The sequence below is a fragment of the Scomber japonicus genome, chromosome 21, assembly GCF_027409825.1.
Source record: "Scomber japonicus isolate fScoJap1 chromosome 21, fScoJap1.pri, whole genome shotgun sequence".
In the NCBI taxonomy this organism is placed as follows: domain Eukaryota; kingdom Metazoa; phylum Chordata; class Actinopteri; order Scombriformes; family Scombridae; genus Scomber; species Scomber japonicus.
The window spans coordinates 24,161,139-24,173,389 of NC_070598.1; the positions used below are offsets into that span (position 1 = coordinate 24,161,139).

Consider the following 12,251-nt stretch of genomic DNA (forward strand, 5'->3'; position numbering starts at 1 on the left):
TAATCAATAACGATAATTTCAATTTGCTTGTATATTTTTATGCTCTTTCATGTTTAAGTCTTTATTGCTTTTCTTGCTCTTTCTTCTTCACTGATTGTATATTTTAATTGCCTTTGTTTTTAATGTTTGGACATCTTTATGGTCTTTAAATGTTATTCTGTGAAGCACTGTGAATTTAGCTTCAGTGAAAAGTGCTATAATAAATACATTATATTATCATTATTGTTGTCGTCATCATCGTTGTTGTCGTCATTGTTGTTGTCATCACCATTGTTGTTTTTATTGTTATTACCATTATTATTATTATTATCATCATTATTATTATTATTATTATTATTATTATTTTTAACTGTGGTGTTCCCCTGACTGTGCATCTAGCGCCATCATCAGACTGAAATTTGAACTTGTATCTGAGTGACCACAGAAGTTTTTGGAGGAAAAAAAAAAACTCAGCACATACTACTAATGGTAATTATGTATTCTTGTATGTATTTGAACTATAAATAAAGCACATATTCAATGATCCACCATTCCACCCAAGACTTGTATTTATGTCAGTTATTGTTCAGTTGAAAAAAAAGGTGCATTAAAATCAAACATCACTACATTTATAGTTTTAACGTTGATGGGTTGATGGTTCTCTGGTGAAAAACATGACCTCGTCCTTTCAGAACACTCCACAGTATCAAGTGGCTGTGAGCTTTTGTGGTCGGCTCGCTCACCAGGTGACCTGCAGACCGCTGTGTGTATGTGTGAAGTGTACATGAGTTTGTTTTTATGTGTGTGTGTTAGTGTGTCTTCTCAGTGCAGCCTTTGAAGCCGTTCCATCTGGCCTATGGCCCAATCTGTAGACAGTATGTAAAACACGCTGTGGCAGTGATAACTCCAGGGTCACGCTGGGTTCAATGTCAATCTGTCTCTTGTTTATGCTCTGTCCTCTCTGTCTCTCCTTGAGGCTCTGAGTGATACATTCTCACACAGCACAGAAATAAATGAGACAAATAAAGTGATTACAATAAAGTAAGTTCATTCGTTGAAGGTGAAATATTTAAACACCACTTAAAGTTGAAGCAGTTTGAATAGTCTATTGAAATAACAAGCACTGAACCCTGAGGTGTCACTTGAGGTATAAAAATCAGTTTAAATACTTCTTCAAAAATATTTAAAATATCAGTTTCCAATTTAACAGTTAAGGCTGCAGACTTTCTTTATTATTCTTTTTGTCAACACCTCTCATGTTTGAACCAAACCAACAATGAATAGACCTACTTATAAATCTAGTGTGTGTATCCACCAGCTTGATGCTCTATAACCCACATCTTTACATTGTATTCATAGATTCATCACCCACTTGTGTTGTTCTAGAGCCAACTGTTCTATGCATAGCACACCCATATGTTCTATTTTAACTTATTTTTAATCTTACTCTTCTAAATCCCATTTAAATGTGTCTTTTTACATTGGTTTGTGTTTCTTAAAGTGTATATTTTCTATTTTTTATGTTGTATTTAAAGCACTTTGAATTCCTTTGTTGTTAAAAAGTGCTATATATAACTTATATAACTTGCCTTGCCTCAAGTGAAAACACTAAGTTCACCAGTGATATGTGGAGGACTAGATAATGACAAAAAGTAAAGGAGCAGCTATGCATCTGATTGTAAAGCTGCCATTAGTCCAGGGTTCTGACCTGTTGTTGAAGTTGGTGCAGTAGGTGAGGTCCTTACAGCCCAGCTGGCAGGGCTCTCTGACATCAGCCAGGCAGTTGATGAGCTCCGTCTCCACTGGGTTGTACTCACACAGCTGGTCAAAGTCCTGCCACGTCTGGCTGCCCCAGTTAGTGCTGATCTCCTGACACATGTCCCTATAAGAGTAGAGTCAAGAGTCTGGGTTAGAACAACAACAACAACTAAGACACTTGGCATTTAACCTGCGCTCCATGTGCTGTACCTGCAGAGTGAGGTGTTAGCCTTGGAGCAGCAGTGCAGCTTGGCACAGTCCATTTTGGCTGGATGGGGGGTCTCCTCTTCAGTTGGGGAAGGTGGGTGAGCGCTGCCTAGAAAACACTGCCACATGGGTTCCTGAGGAAGAGGCTGGGAGCCACACTCATTGATCAAACCGTCCATGATCTCGTGCTCTGTGCTCATGGTGCGAAGGATTCGCCGGCAAGACACCTGGCAGTGAGTAGCCTCTGCCCGGTCACAGCAGTACAGACCTGAGGGAGAGAGACTCATCAGTGCTCTAATCACAGCAAGATTGTGCTATACTCTATCTATCTTTTAATACCTGTGGGTAAATGTTCATCCATAAATAATTATCTTGGTTAATTCATGTAACTTAAATTGTATGAAAATGACAATCCAATAAAGAACATAACATTATAATAAATATATCACATACTAGGGTTACAGGATAGTTTTAAAATCATGATCATGATACATTCCTGTATATAATCTCATTCTTACATGACAACAATTCTGCCATATTTGATGCAACCAACAACACATTTGCAAATTCACCATTCCTAAGCTGCTTCAACAAATCACAAAAAAGTGTGTGTTGCTCCATGTGACAACTAACAACAAGGCAGAGTAAATATAAATGTACCCACTGTGTTTGTGACAAAAACATTGTGTTTATCATATAAAACTTTGTGCCGTCTGCTGTGTGGAACTTCTTCAAAATGATGATGAAAGTCAAAAGCACAGACATTATATAACAAGCAAATACAACACTATTCATACAAACACTGGAAATGTCACCAAAAACCCTTTGCTATACAGAGTCTGTTCTATCTTGTGGTCAAACTGAAATGTTGTTCTAAATGGAGATGGAGATGGAAGTTGGTGGTGTGGACTTCTTAGTTTATGCTTTCATGTGGCTTAAAACATGAGTCCTGTATACTATCATAGTTATCAGTGAAGAAGCTACTGTATGAAGACAGTCTCTACAACTTTTGTGATTCTCCGATTGGCTTTCACATCTATTTCTATCACCTCAACTAGTAACATCCTATATATAACATCCTTATACAGTTCAAGCTCTCATATAATCTCAAGAAGACTACAAAAGGGATGACTTATCACCAAAATCATGCACAACAAGGGACTGATGTGCAACCTGATCTAATGTTATAAATACATAAGTGTCAAGCATCAGTAGAGGCAGAAATGTAAAAAAAAAATTGATTCATACATACACCTGACATTTACTTTTTATCAGTAATTACCTTTTTAGACTTACTGTGTTTGAATTGCACAACTGTAATAATAATAATGATAATAACATTAGTTAATAATAATGCTACCTTCTGAAAGCCCAGGTCAACAGTAATTTATAGTAGGAGATCATTAATAGTTGAATCACTCATGAAAGATATGTGACTTTTAGTGATTTCTCAAAAACTCCTGCTGGTGTTAAGAGAGCTCCACCAACTGACACCACGAAGAAAAACAGTGTCCGAGTGATGGATTGAGTCGTGCAGTAGAAAAGAGTGTGAGTGTAGATGGACTTACTGTCTATAGGGCTGCGTATGGGGTAGGATTTGGTGAAGTTGCTGACGCAGCTGAGCAGCTGAGCGCTGTGGCTCTGACAGTACTCTTTGACTGCGTTGATCTGGGACACGGTGGGGGTGGAGTCGGTCCTGAAGATGGCCTGGCAGTACTCTCTACAGGTGGTGTGACGCCCTGCATAGCTACAGCATGTGGAGCCCACTGGAGGACCACACACACACACACACACACACAAACAAACACACAAACACATCAGTTACTGCTGTCAATATACTTTTGATGCTGTGATTATGAGTGGGCGTGTGTGTGTGTGTGTGTTATGAGTGTGTAATATGTGTAAGAGTGCAAGACATCAAAACAGAGACAGAGTAGTGCACTCAGGGCTTTATTTATTTATTGGCTGGAAGAAGAGATGAGATCAGTGTTTGTAGTGGTTGGCTTCTTCACTTTTCATCTTCCATGTGTTTTTGAGTGATAACTTACTTTCATTTTTGGTGATGCAGCTGTAGAGGGAGTTCTAGAACAAGAAGAGGAAAGCAGAGGACACTCACTCACTATTTTAACATGGGAGAAAACAAAATGTACATATGTTTTTTTTAATTTTAGTTATGCCTTTAAAAATATTATTCCAGCAAGGCTTCATGACAAACTCCTAAAGATAGGTGATAGATACCTGTGATAGATCACATGTGGTCATCAAAGTCAATGCTCGTTAGCATTGGTGCTACTGAGAGTTGTGTTGTAAACTAATGATTGTACTTGTCACTCTGACTCAGTTAAAATCACATTTGCAGATGATGCCAATGTGGTGGGTCTGATCTCTTGTAATGATGAAACAGCGTGTGGTGGTGTGCTCATAAAAACTCTAAACATCTCTAAAATCAATGAGATGGTTGTGGACTTCTGCAAATACAAAATGAGCTTTACCTCTTACTTATCAATGACCAGGATGTTGATATGGTAGAAAAACATCATATCTTCTTCTCTTGAACAGAATGTCATTGTAACCCTTATTATAAAAAGCAAAGATTTACATACACAGTGTGGTATGGAAACTGCTTGGCCAATGACAGTGAGGAGCTTAATGAGGTCATGAAAGTAGCATCAAAAATCAGTGGTCAAGATTTGCCAAGTATTTGTGATATTTCTAATAGACTACTTGCATGCTAAGGACGGGTCTGAATATAATTAGAGACCCTTCTTATCCAGCCAATGCACTATTTGTTCCCATCCCTTCAGGAAAAAAAGAGCAGAACTACTTGTTCCCACAACAACACAAACCCTCAACTCATCATCAGTTCAGTCCATGAGCTTAATTTAACTGTATCCACTAACAGGTTTCTTTATTTACCAGACACTTCTCTTTTCTTTGACTCTGTTAGAGTGTTTTATATGTTTATGGTGGTCTTTTCTTCATTTTGCTACGGAGTATGTTTGATATGTCTATACTGATGTGTATCTATATTGTATTGTTTTTGTCTACCCCGAGCACACACAAAGACAAATACCAACAAACAAATTCCAATCAATGTTTCATTGTCATGGTAATAAATGATTGAATCTAAAATCTGTGGCTCCGTGGCTCCCAACTGCTTTGCTTAGTGACCGCTTAAAACGAGGCGATATCTGATCGTGACCCCACATCACAGGCTGTTGGCATTAGCGCGGACATGAATCATGCACAGTTCAAAGACTGATTTTTTCCACCTCAGATTGTTTCATCTGAAGGAGTTTTAGAGGCGTGACGAGATGAAAGTATCGGCAGATAAAGGAAAAATTGCAAAAGCTGCGAAAACAATAAACATGATTTTGTGAAACAGATTTGCTTTTAACATCGTGTGACTGCTCAGATTTATCTTGAGACGGTTGGTTGGGAATCACTGCTCTCCATCTTTTATCAAGATTCATATTTTTTCACACTAATGAAAAAATTTTTATCTTAATTTTGTAAAGGTGTGGAGTCTGCCTTTCAATTTCATTACTATTTTTTTATTTATTAAAGTAAGGTTTTTTCTTCTTAAATTGTAATGTATTCATTGTGATATAGTGGCAGTAGTTGAAATGTAGATTTTCATTTCTACTTAGTTTCATTTGGTTATGTCAATATAAGAGATTTGGGATCTATACTATACAGTACTTTCTTATTCTGTACCTTACTTTAAATGGTTACATAGAGTAACCTGCACCTTTATGTCACTTCCCTTTAACTCTTGGACTTACCTCTGTGATTTTTTTGCATACTTTTGTTATGTCATTTTTGGACGATGCCTACAGAGGGGAAAAGAAATGAAATGAAATGAATCACAGGTGGGTCTACACTACACACCAATAAAGTTTTGAAACTAATGTGAACAGAAAGCTGGGCTTATACTTAAGTTATTGTGACTCACCTGTTTGCATTCCCTGCGACACTCAGCTGAGATAGCCAGTTCACAGCAGCCCAGCCCCACCCAACCGTCTGACTTCCTGGACACTCCTGGAGATAAATCAAACACCACAGAGTTAACTTATGTCATATGTATACTGTACAGTTATTCATTTATGGACATTACATTGTACACTTAAGGTACCAATACTAACTATTATTAATAACTGGATGTACTAGCTCGTGTTGTCACTTATGTTCAGGATGCAACTCCACCTCATCATCTCCATCTGGGATTATGTTTTTGTCTGTAAAAAAGCACTGCACTTTTGTTTACCTTTTGTACCAAAAACTGATGGAATCTTGACCCCCTAACCCAAAGTACACACTTCATTTTACCATTTTTACAGTGGTGAAATGGCATTTTGAGAAATGAAGGAAATCATTAATTTTAAGTTGTTGAGGGGGAAAGTGGTTGCACCAACAGAGTAAATCCCTAAAAGCTCCTGGAATGCAGCGAGCATCAGAGGATCGATGATATCTCTCAGCCTGCGAGGATCTGAGGGAGGCTTTTTCCTTAACAGGTTAAATCTTTACAGTCTCCCGAGGCTGTCTGGACGCCAGTGTTTAGTGGGTACAAAAAGGTAAGAATAACAATACCTCCGAATCTGGAGGCTATTAAACCTCTGACAGGTACATTTGTTCCAAGCCGAGGGAGCAGGATTTAGCCCTTTGATCCGCTGCCTGCCTTCTGCTCGAGTCATGGCCAGGTCTCCTCAAAGCTTTAACAGATTCACTAGCTACCATTTCTTCTCATGCAACCAGATACGCACACTTCATACAGCCTGGGTTATGATGTTTATTGTCATGTTTAATGTAATTTCTAGAGTCAAAGAGCACTTTTGATTTATGGCCTGTACATTCTGTTTAGTCATATAAATATGATGGACACTTAGTCAGGAATGCATTGGGGGAAAAAAACCCTGTTTTCAGTTTGATCAAGCTGTTTGTTAGATTTTACAAAGACAGTCTTAGGAAAGTTTTATCATTGGAATAAATTTGATAATGCAAACAAAGGTCTCCCCATCTGGACAGTCCTTCAAAGCACTAAAACAATTTAAAAAATCCCACATGAGGGTAGATGAATGTGGCAGCAAACACTTGCCTGTTTACACATCCAGCAGAAGAAATTGAGAAATGTAATCTAGCCCTTTAGCTGCTAAATGTTCACTTGCTAGTCGCTAACAGAGCTGCCTGATGAGAGCCGTGACACTGAACTAAAACATTTGCTAGTCATAAAACTAAAACAATAATCTTAAAGAGGTTAAAACCTTCTGTTGAGCTGAGGGAGAAATTCCAAATCTAAACTCAGTTTGTCCACTGCTCTGGAAACTGATGACATTAGCTCTATTTTGTGCTTAGTGCTATTTAACAAATCTTAGTAAGCTAACGTGCTAAGCTAAAATGGTGAACATGGACTTCCAGTAATGGCGGCATGCTGAGTAATGGTTTCTCCTGCTCTGTTGCTAATCCTGAAATTGATTCTTTATCACTTTAAAGAGTAAAATATCTTGAGAGTACAGGCTTGTATGGGTAACTATGTCAAGGAAGAGGAACAAGGACAAGATGGTGAACATGGTAAACATTACACTTACTAAATATAAAAATCTTTGTCATTGTCATTGTTAGCGTGTTAGCCAGATGAGTTTAGCATTTAGCTCAAAACACCACTGTACTGCTTCACTGAGTTGCTAGCATGACTGTAGACTTGTACAGTCTATATGTTGCATTCTGCACATTTACCTGAAGCGTTTGGTCCATGAGGGAAGGTCTATATTATTATACATCCACTAGGAGGTGCCAAAGTCAGACATTTTAAAATGTTAAACTTACTGGCTTTAATATTAACACATATATAATATTAGCTCACCTGGAAGTGTAGAGTTGATACACATCCACAGTTCATTCTAGAAGGAAATGAAATGTTAGTGTCAGGTGTCATTTCAACTTGATAATTAATAGCTTTTACATTTAAGCAAACATGCAAGTATGTACATGTAAAAATGGATGGATAAATTTAGGTTTGAGATATATTTTTGAATTTTGAAAGGATTTTCAAAATTCAAAGGAGTGGTGTTGCATCTGAAGGCCCTCTGCATGATACATGCAGATGCCTTTTCACTCTCACATGAATCCACAAACCTCTGCAATTATGTAATTACAGCTGGCATGCTGACCCAGCAGGTACCTCTCCAGATTTGAAAGAGTGCGGTCCAGTGGTTGAATCATTGTGTCTGGATCCCTTTTGATGATTTGCTCGTGGTTTGTGTGACTAACTATTGTAATTGAATGGCAGTCACACAGACCAATATTCTGCTGTCTCGGGCACATAAAACTGTTGTATGCTTTTCACTGGATGACAATTTGAGCATTTACTCTCGGAAGTATGAACAACAAACACTGCGTGTATATGAACCATTACAAAAAAACAAGTGTGTCTAAGTATACTGCTAGCATACTACTTTAAAACTGTAATTGGATTCTCTAAATACACTGTCTGTACTAGAAATAAACTTTGAGGTATTGCTCTACCGGGGTTGTACATGTACTGTAACTGCTGACATACTTTAAGACTTTCGGACAGTATATCTCCAGTTCACTTTTGCGTTTACCTTTGATGCACATACTTGCTTTGCACTTTAGAAAACTATACCAGGCTTACACCATGACTTTGAACTAACACTAATGTAAGCTAATACATTCAGCATACTTTAAGACATCTGTGGTTTGATCTTTTAAAGGGGCTCTATGCGAAATACAGCTTTATTAGCTTTCAGGAATTTTATTTTTGCTATGTAACCCACTAATGGTGTATTTACATCTGGAGTAGAGAGTTACGTCACACGCCCTCTGTGTGTGTTGTTCTGGAGCCTTTGTTTTGGAAGCCGGGCCGGCCGCGCGTTCATGTTAGTGCATGTGAGCCACCTCCTCCTCTCCTCCACCGGAACCGTTAACCCACTCCCCCTATATAACCGGGACCGTAATGCCACTCCCCCTATCAAACCACTGAGGACCGGCTGCGGTTAGCGAAAGCGACATGGCGGAGGAAAACCAGAGACATTAACCCCATGAAGAGACCACGCTCAGTTGCCAAGAAACTGTCCGATAAAGAGAGGAATAAGACCCGGGTTAACATTGGCCTTGCATTTCCGAGGCGGAGAGCCCTGCGAGAAGAAAAAGGGATACATTATGACTCGGAGCTAGCTCTTCTTCTCTTGGACCAGTAAGTAACGTTATGTGTATACAGTCACATATCTGTTTAGTTAGTGTTAGACTAACGTTAGACATTATGTCGCATATCATGTTCATTTAGTTGACAGTCTTAGGACGAAGCCTTGAGCTGCAGCTCGGCTTCATGATAGCCATGGAGGGGGGCATACCTATGTCCCCCGGCTAGCTCGGCGGCTTATTCCGCTGCTAGCTGGGCCGCTAACTCAACTAACTGCAGACAGGATCATCCCTATGTCCCGGTTTTGTTTTGCTGTTAACACAAACGAGCTAGAGCTAAACTAAGCCAGCTACCGTCATAAGTCTGAGCTGGTAGCCATGTGGCTAACGTTAGCAATAAGCATCGTAAAATAGTAACAGAGGAAGGAATAGGAATGCCTACGACTAGTGCTGTGTGTTATCACATTTTGTCTGTCCGCATATTTTATAGCACAAAGGGAGAGAAGTGAGTATGAAAATATGTATGGCCTGCTTGTGTAATGTTAGTTGTAATACTGTCAGGGCAGTACATAGAAGATGATGATGATGATAATAATGCTAACCATGCTTCACGGACCAGTCCTTGATATTTCAGAAACTTTTGACTAAATGGAAAGTAAGATATTTTTGTCCTAAAAATAATAAACAGGCTGTTGGACTGGTGATGAAATACTGTGACTGTTACTCTGATAAAGATGAGACATTTTGGTCTGACAACTACTTGTGTTTTCTATAACTGTTTATTGTAATTGACAGTTTAGCAATTCTGACATTTTTAAATGTGACAATTGTCTGTCATGTTGGGTTTGTTTAGATTAAAGCTCTGAAATATGTTATACACAGGTTACATTTTTTTGTCTTGCATTCCTCAGGTCATAATACCCAATACTGCAGTTACTCCACCATGGCAGACTGGCAGATGCTGTGTGATGGAAGGAATAACACCAGGAGCTACTCTTCAGATTCTCCGTCCTGTCCTCATCACGTCCTCATCAGTGGCTTTGAGCACAGCAGGCCACAAAAGCGGACAAACCATACTGAATTACACTTTGCATGCTGCTACTTTGTCACTACTGATCATATACCTTAAATTGTGTCATTATTGTCATTGTTTCTGAATTTGATTTGCTTTTGATCTATTGTCTTATATGTTTGTTATAAACTGAAGGGGCAGTAAACCACATTTGAGATGTTAAAACAGAACTGTAATACATCAATGTGTATGACAGTGGAGTTTTGTTTTCATTTCAACTTCAGTGTAGATTGTACAGATACAGATACAATAGACCTTTTTTTTGTCCAGATGGTTACAGCAAGAAGAGAAAGGTGATGTATACCTCTAAAAAATGTAGTATTTATGATTTTCTGGACTTGACTGCAATACTGCTCACTAATAAACTGGACATTATTTGAGATTATATTCATGCTTCATCCATTTCAACATTATCCTTTGTAACACTGTAGATAACACTGGCTTAGTCCACTACTGCTTAGAGAGTGTAATTCAATCACTGACCATACACAAGTGAAATGTAAATTGATGTACTGTTTACCACAAAGCAGAAAACTTATGGTGTTTCACAATTCTGTTATTAGTGAATGAAGCAGATCCACACATCATCTCTTGAAGAATATTTGTTTACTCATTAATGAACAATAGGCTAAACAATAACTTCTGAACATAAATTATTATAAATGATTAATTAAACATGTTAGGAGTCTACTTAATAGGACTGAGTTGCCTTTGATCTGTAAATGATGCATGTTCCTGTAAATCTGGGGTGCATGTTGCTGCAGATGTCAGAGGTAGGTATGGCATGGCAGTTGAGCATCATGATGGCCCTGCTGCATCATCATCAGAAACCAGCCCTGGCCTCAGGTCCAAAAGGCTCTTTCCAGGGTCAAGTCTTGAGGCAGGCTCTGTAAAAGATGAACACGTACACTGAAAAGTAAATCATGATGTAGACACACTGGAAAAACTGGCGTTTCACACTATGTTGATATTTTACAATTGACTTCAAATGGATAGAAACACAGATGATACAAACCTGTTTCTTCTCATCTGAGCAGCTCACACTGGCTCCTCTGAGGAGGCAGACGCTGCTGCTGCCCTTACCAAAACCAAAATCAAACTATCAGTTATGAAGAGAGCATTAACAATTATAATATAACATTATAATTTTATAAGGAACAAACTTAGCATTAGCTACCTTAGAGACAGTTGATGAACCAGACTCTGGCTACATTACACTAGCAACACACATCTTGGTCAATATTTTCACAATTGCACAAAAACCCAAATGTCTGTTTGCCAGCAGTGCTCATAAAACCCAACAGAAATGATCAATGTGAAGTTGTTAGCTTGGCTACTATGTTCAGCTTGTTAATTTTCAACTACTAGCAGTTAGCTAACGTTAGCATCGGAAAGCTAATAACAACTGTTACACTACTTTAGAAATACGTTACTAATACGTTACTCTCGCTTGTATTACTTACTTCGTTACTTGACGTCACAACGGTCCGTTGTGTGCTGAGTCAGCTGTTTCATCACGGATGGAAAGTGCTTCACTGAAAACAGGCAGGTAGAGGAGGAGGAGCGGACGGAGAGCGAGGGGGAGGCGAGCTGAAAGAGGGGGGTGTACCCCTTAGCTAGTTTTGTTTTGGTTGCACGCAGTCCAGAGCTACGACGTCTAGCGGTGAAATTCAAATCGCATTTAGCCCCTTTAACACTGCTGGAATCAGTGAAATCTCAGCTTTTATTTGATGTGTAGTTTGTGTGGATATCACGAAATTAAAAATACTAGGGTCCTGGTGACTGCCGGCATGCGCAGTGCTGACGGTGTAGTGTTTTTGCAAATGGTGCAATCAGTTGCTTGGTGTTTGACTTGTGTTTTGTTGAGCTGTAAATGGTTGCGCTGGCTCGATAGCTGAGCTTCAGCTGAACAAAATGGTGTATCATATGACTGTATTGGTGCTTGTTTAGCTGCCCTGAGATGTTTTTCATTTATAGGGGGCGCTCTTGCCCCCGCCGGCGGGGGCTCTCGGGCTTAAGAGGTTAATTTACGATTCTATATTCCCATGCCTGTTAATTGGTCAGCTAACAGCTTAAC

At 38.9% G+C, this 12,251-nt stretch overlaps 1 protein-coding gene across 1 annotated transcript in view; it reads right to left on the reverse strand.

Moving 5' to 3' along the window:
• reck (reversion-inducing-cysteine-rich protein with kazal motifs) overlaps positions 1-12,251 on the reverse strand; it is a 96,168-nt gene that overhangs the window by 39,841 nt on the left and 44,076 nt on the right. The window contains 7 exon segments of the mRNA XM_053342418.1: positions 1,688-1,861; positions 1,948-2,212; positions 3,513-3,710; positions 3,993-4,026; positions 5,730-5,777; positions 5,900-5,985; positions 7,805-7,841. Coding sequence (XP_053198393.1) covers positions 1,688-1,861; positions 1,948-2,212; positions 3,513-3,710; positions 3,993-4,026; positions 5,730-5,777; positions 5,900-5,985; positions 7,805-7,841 — 842 coding nt within the window.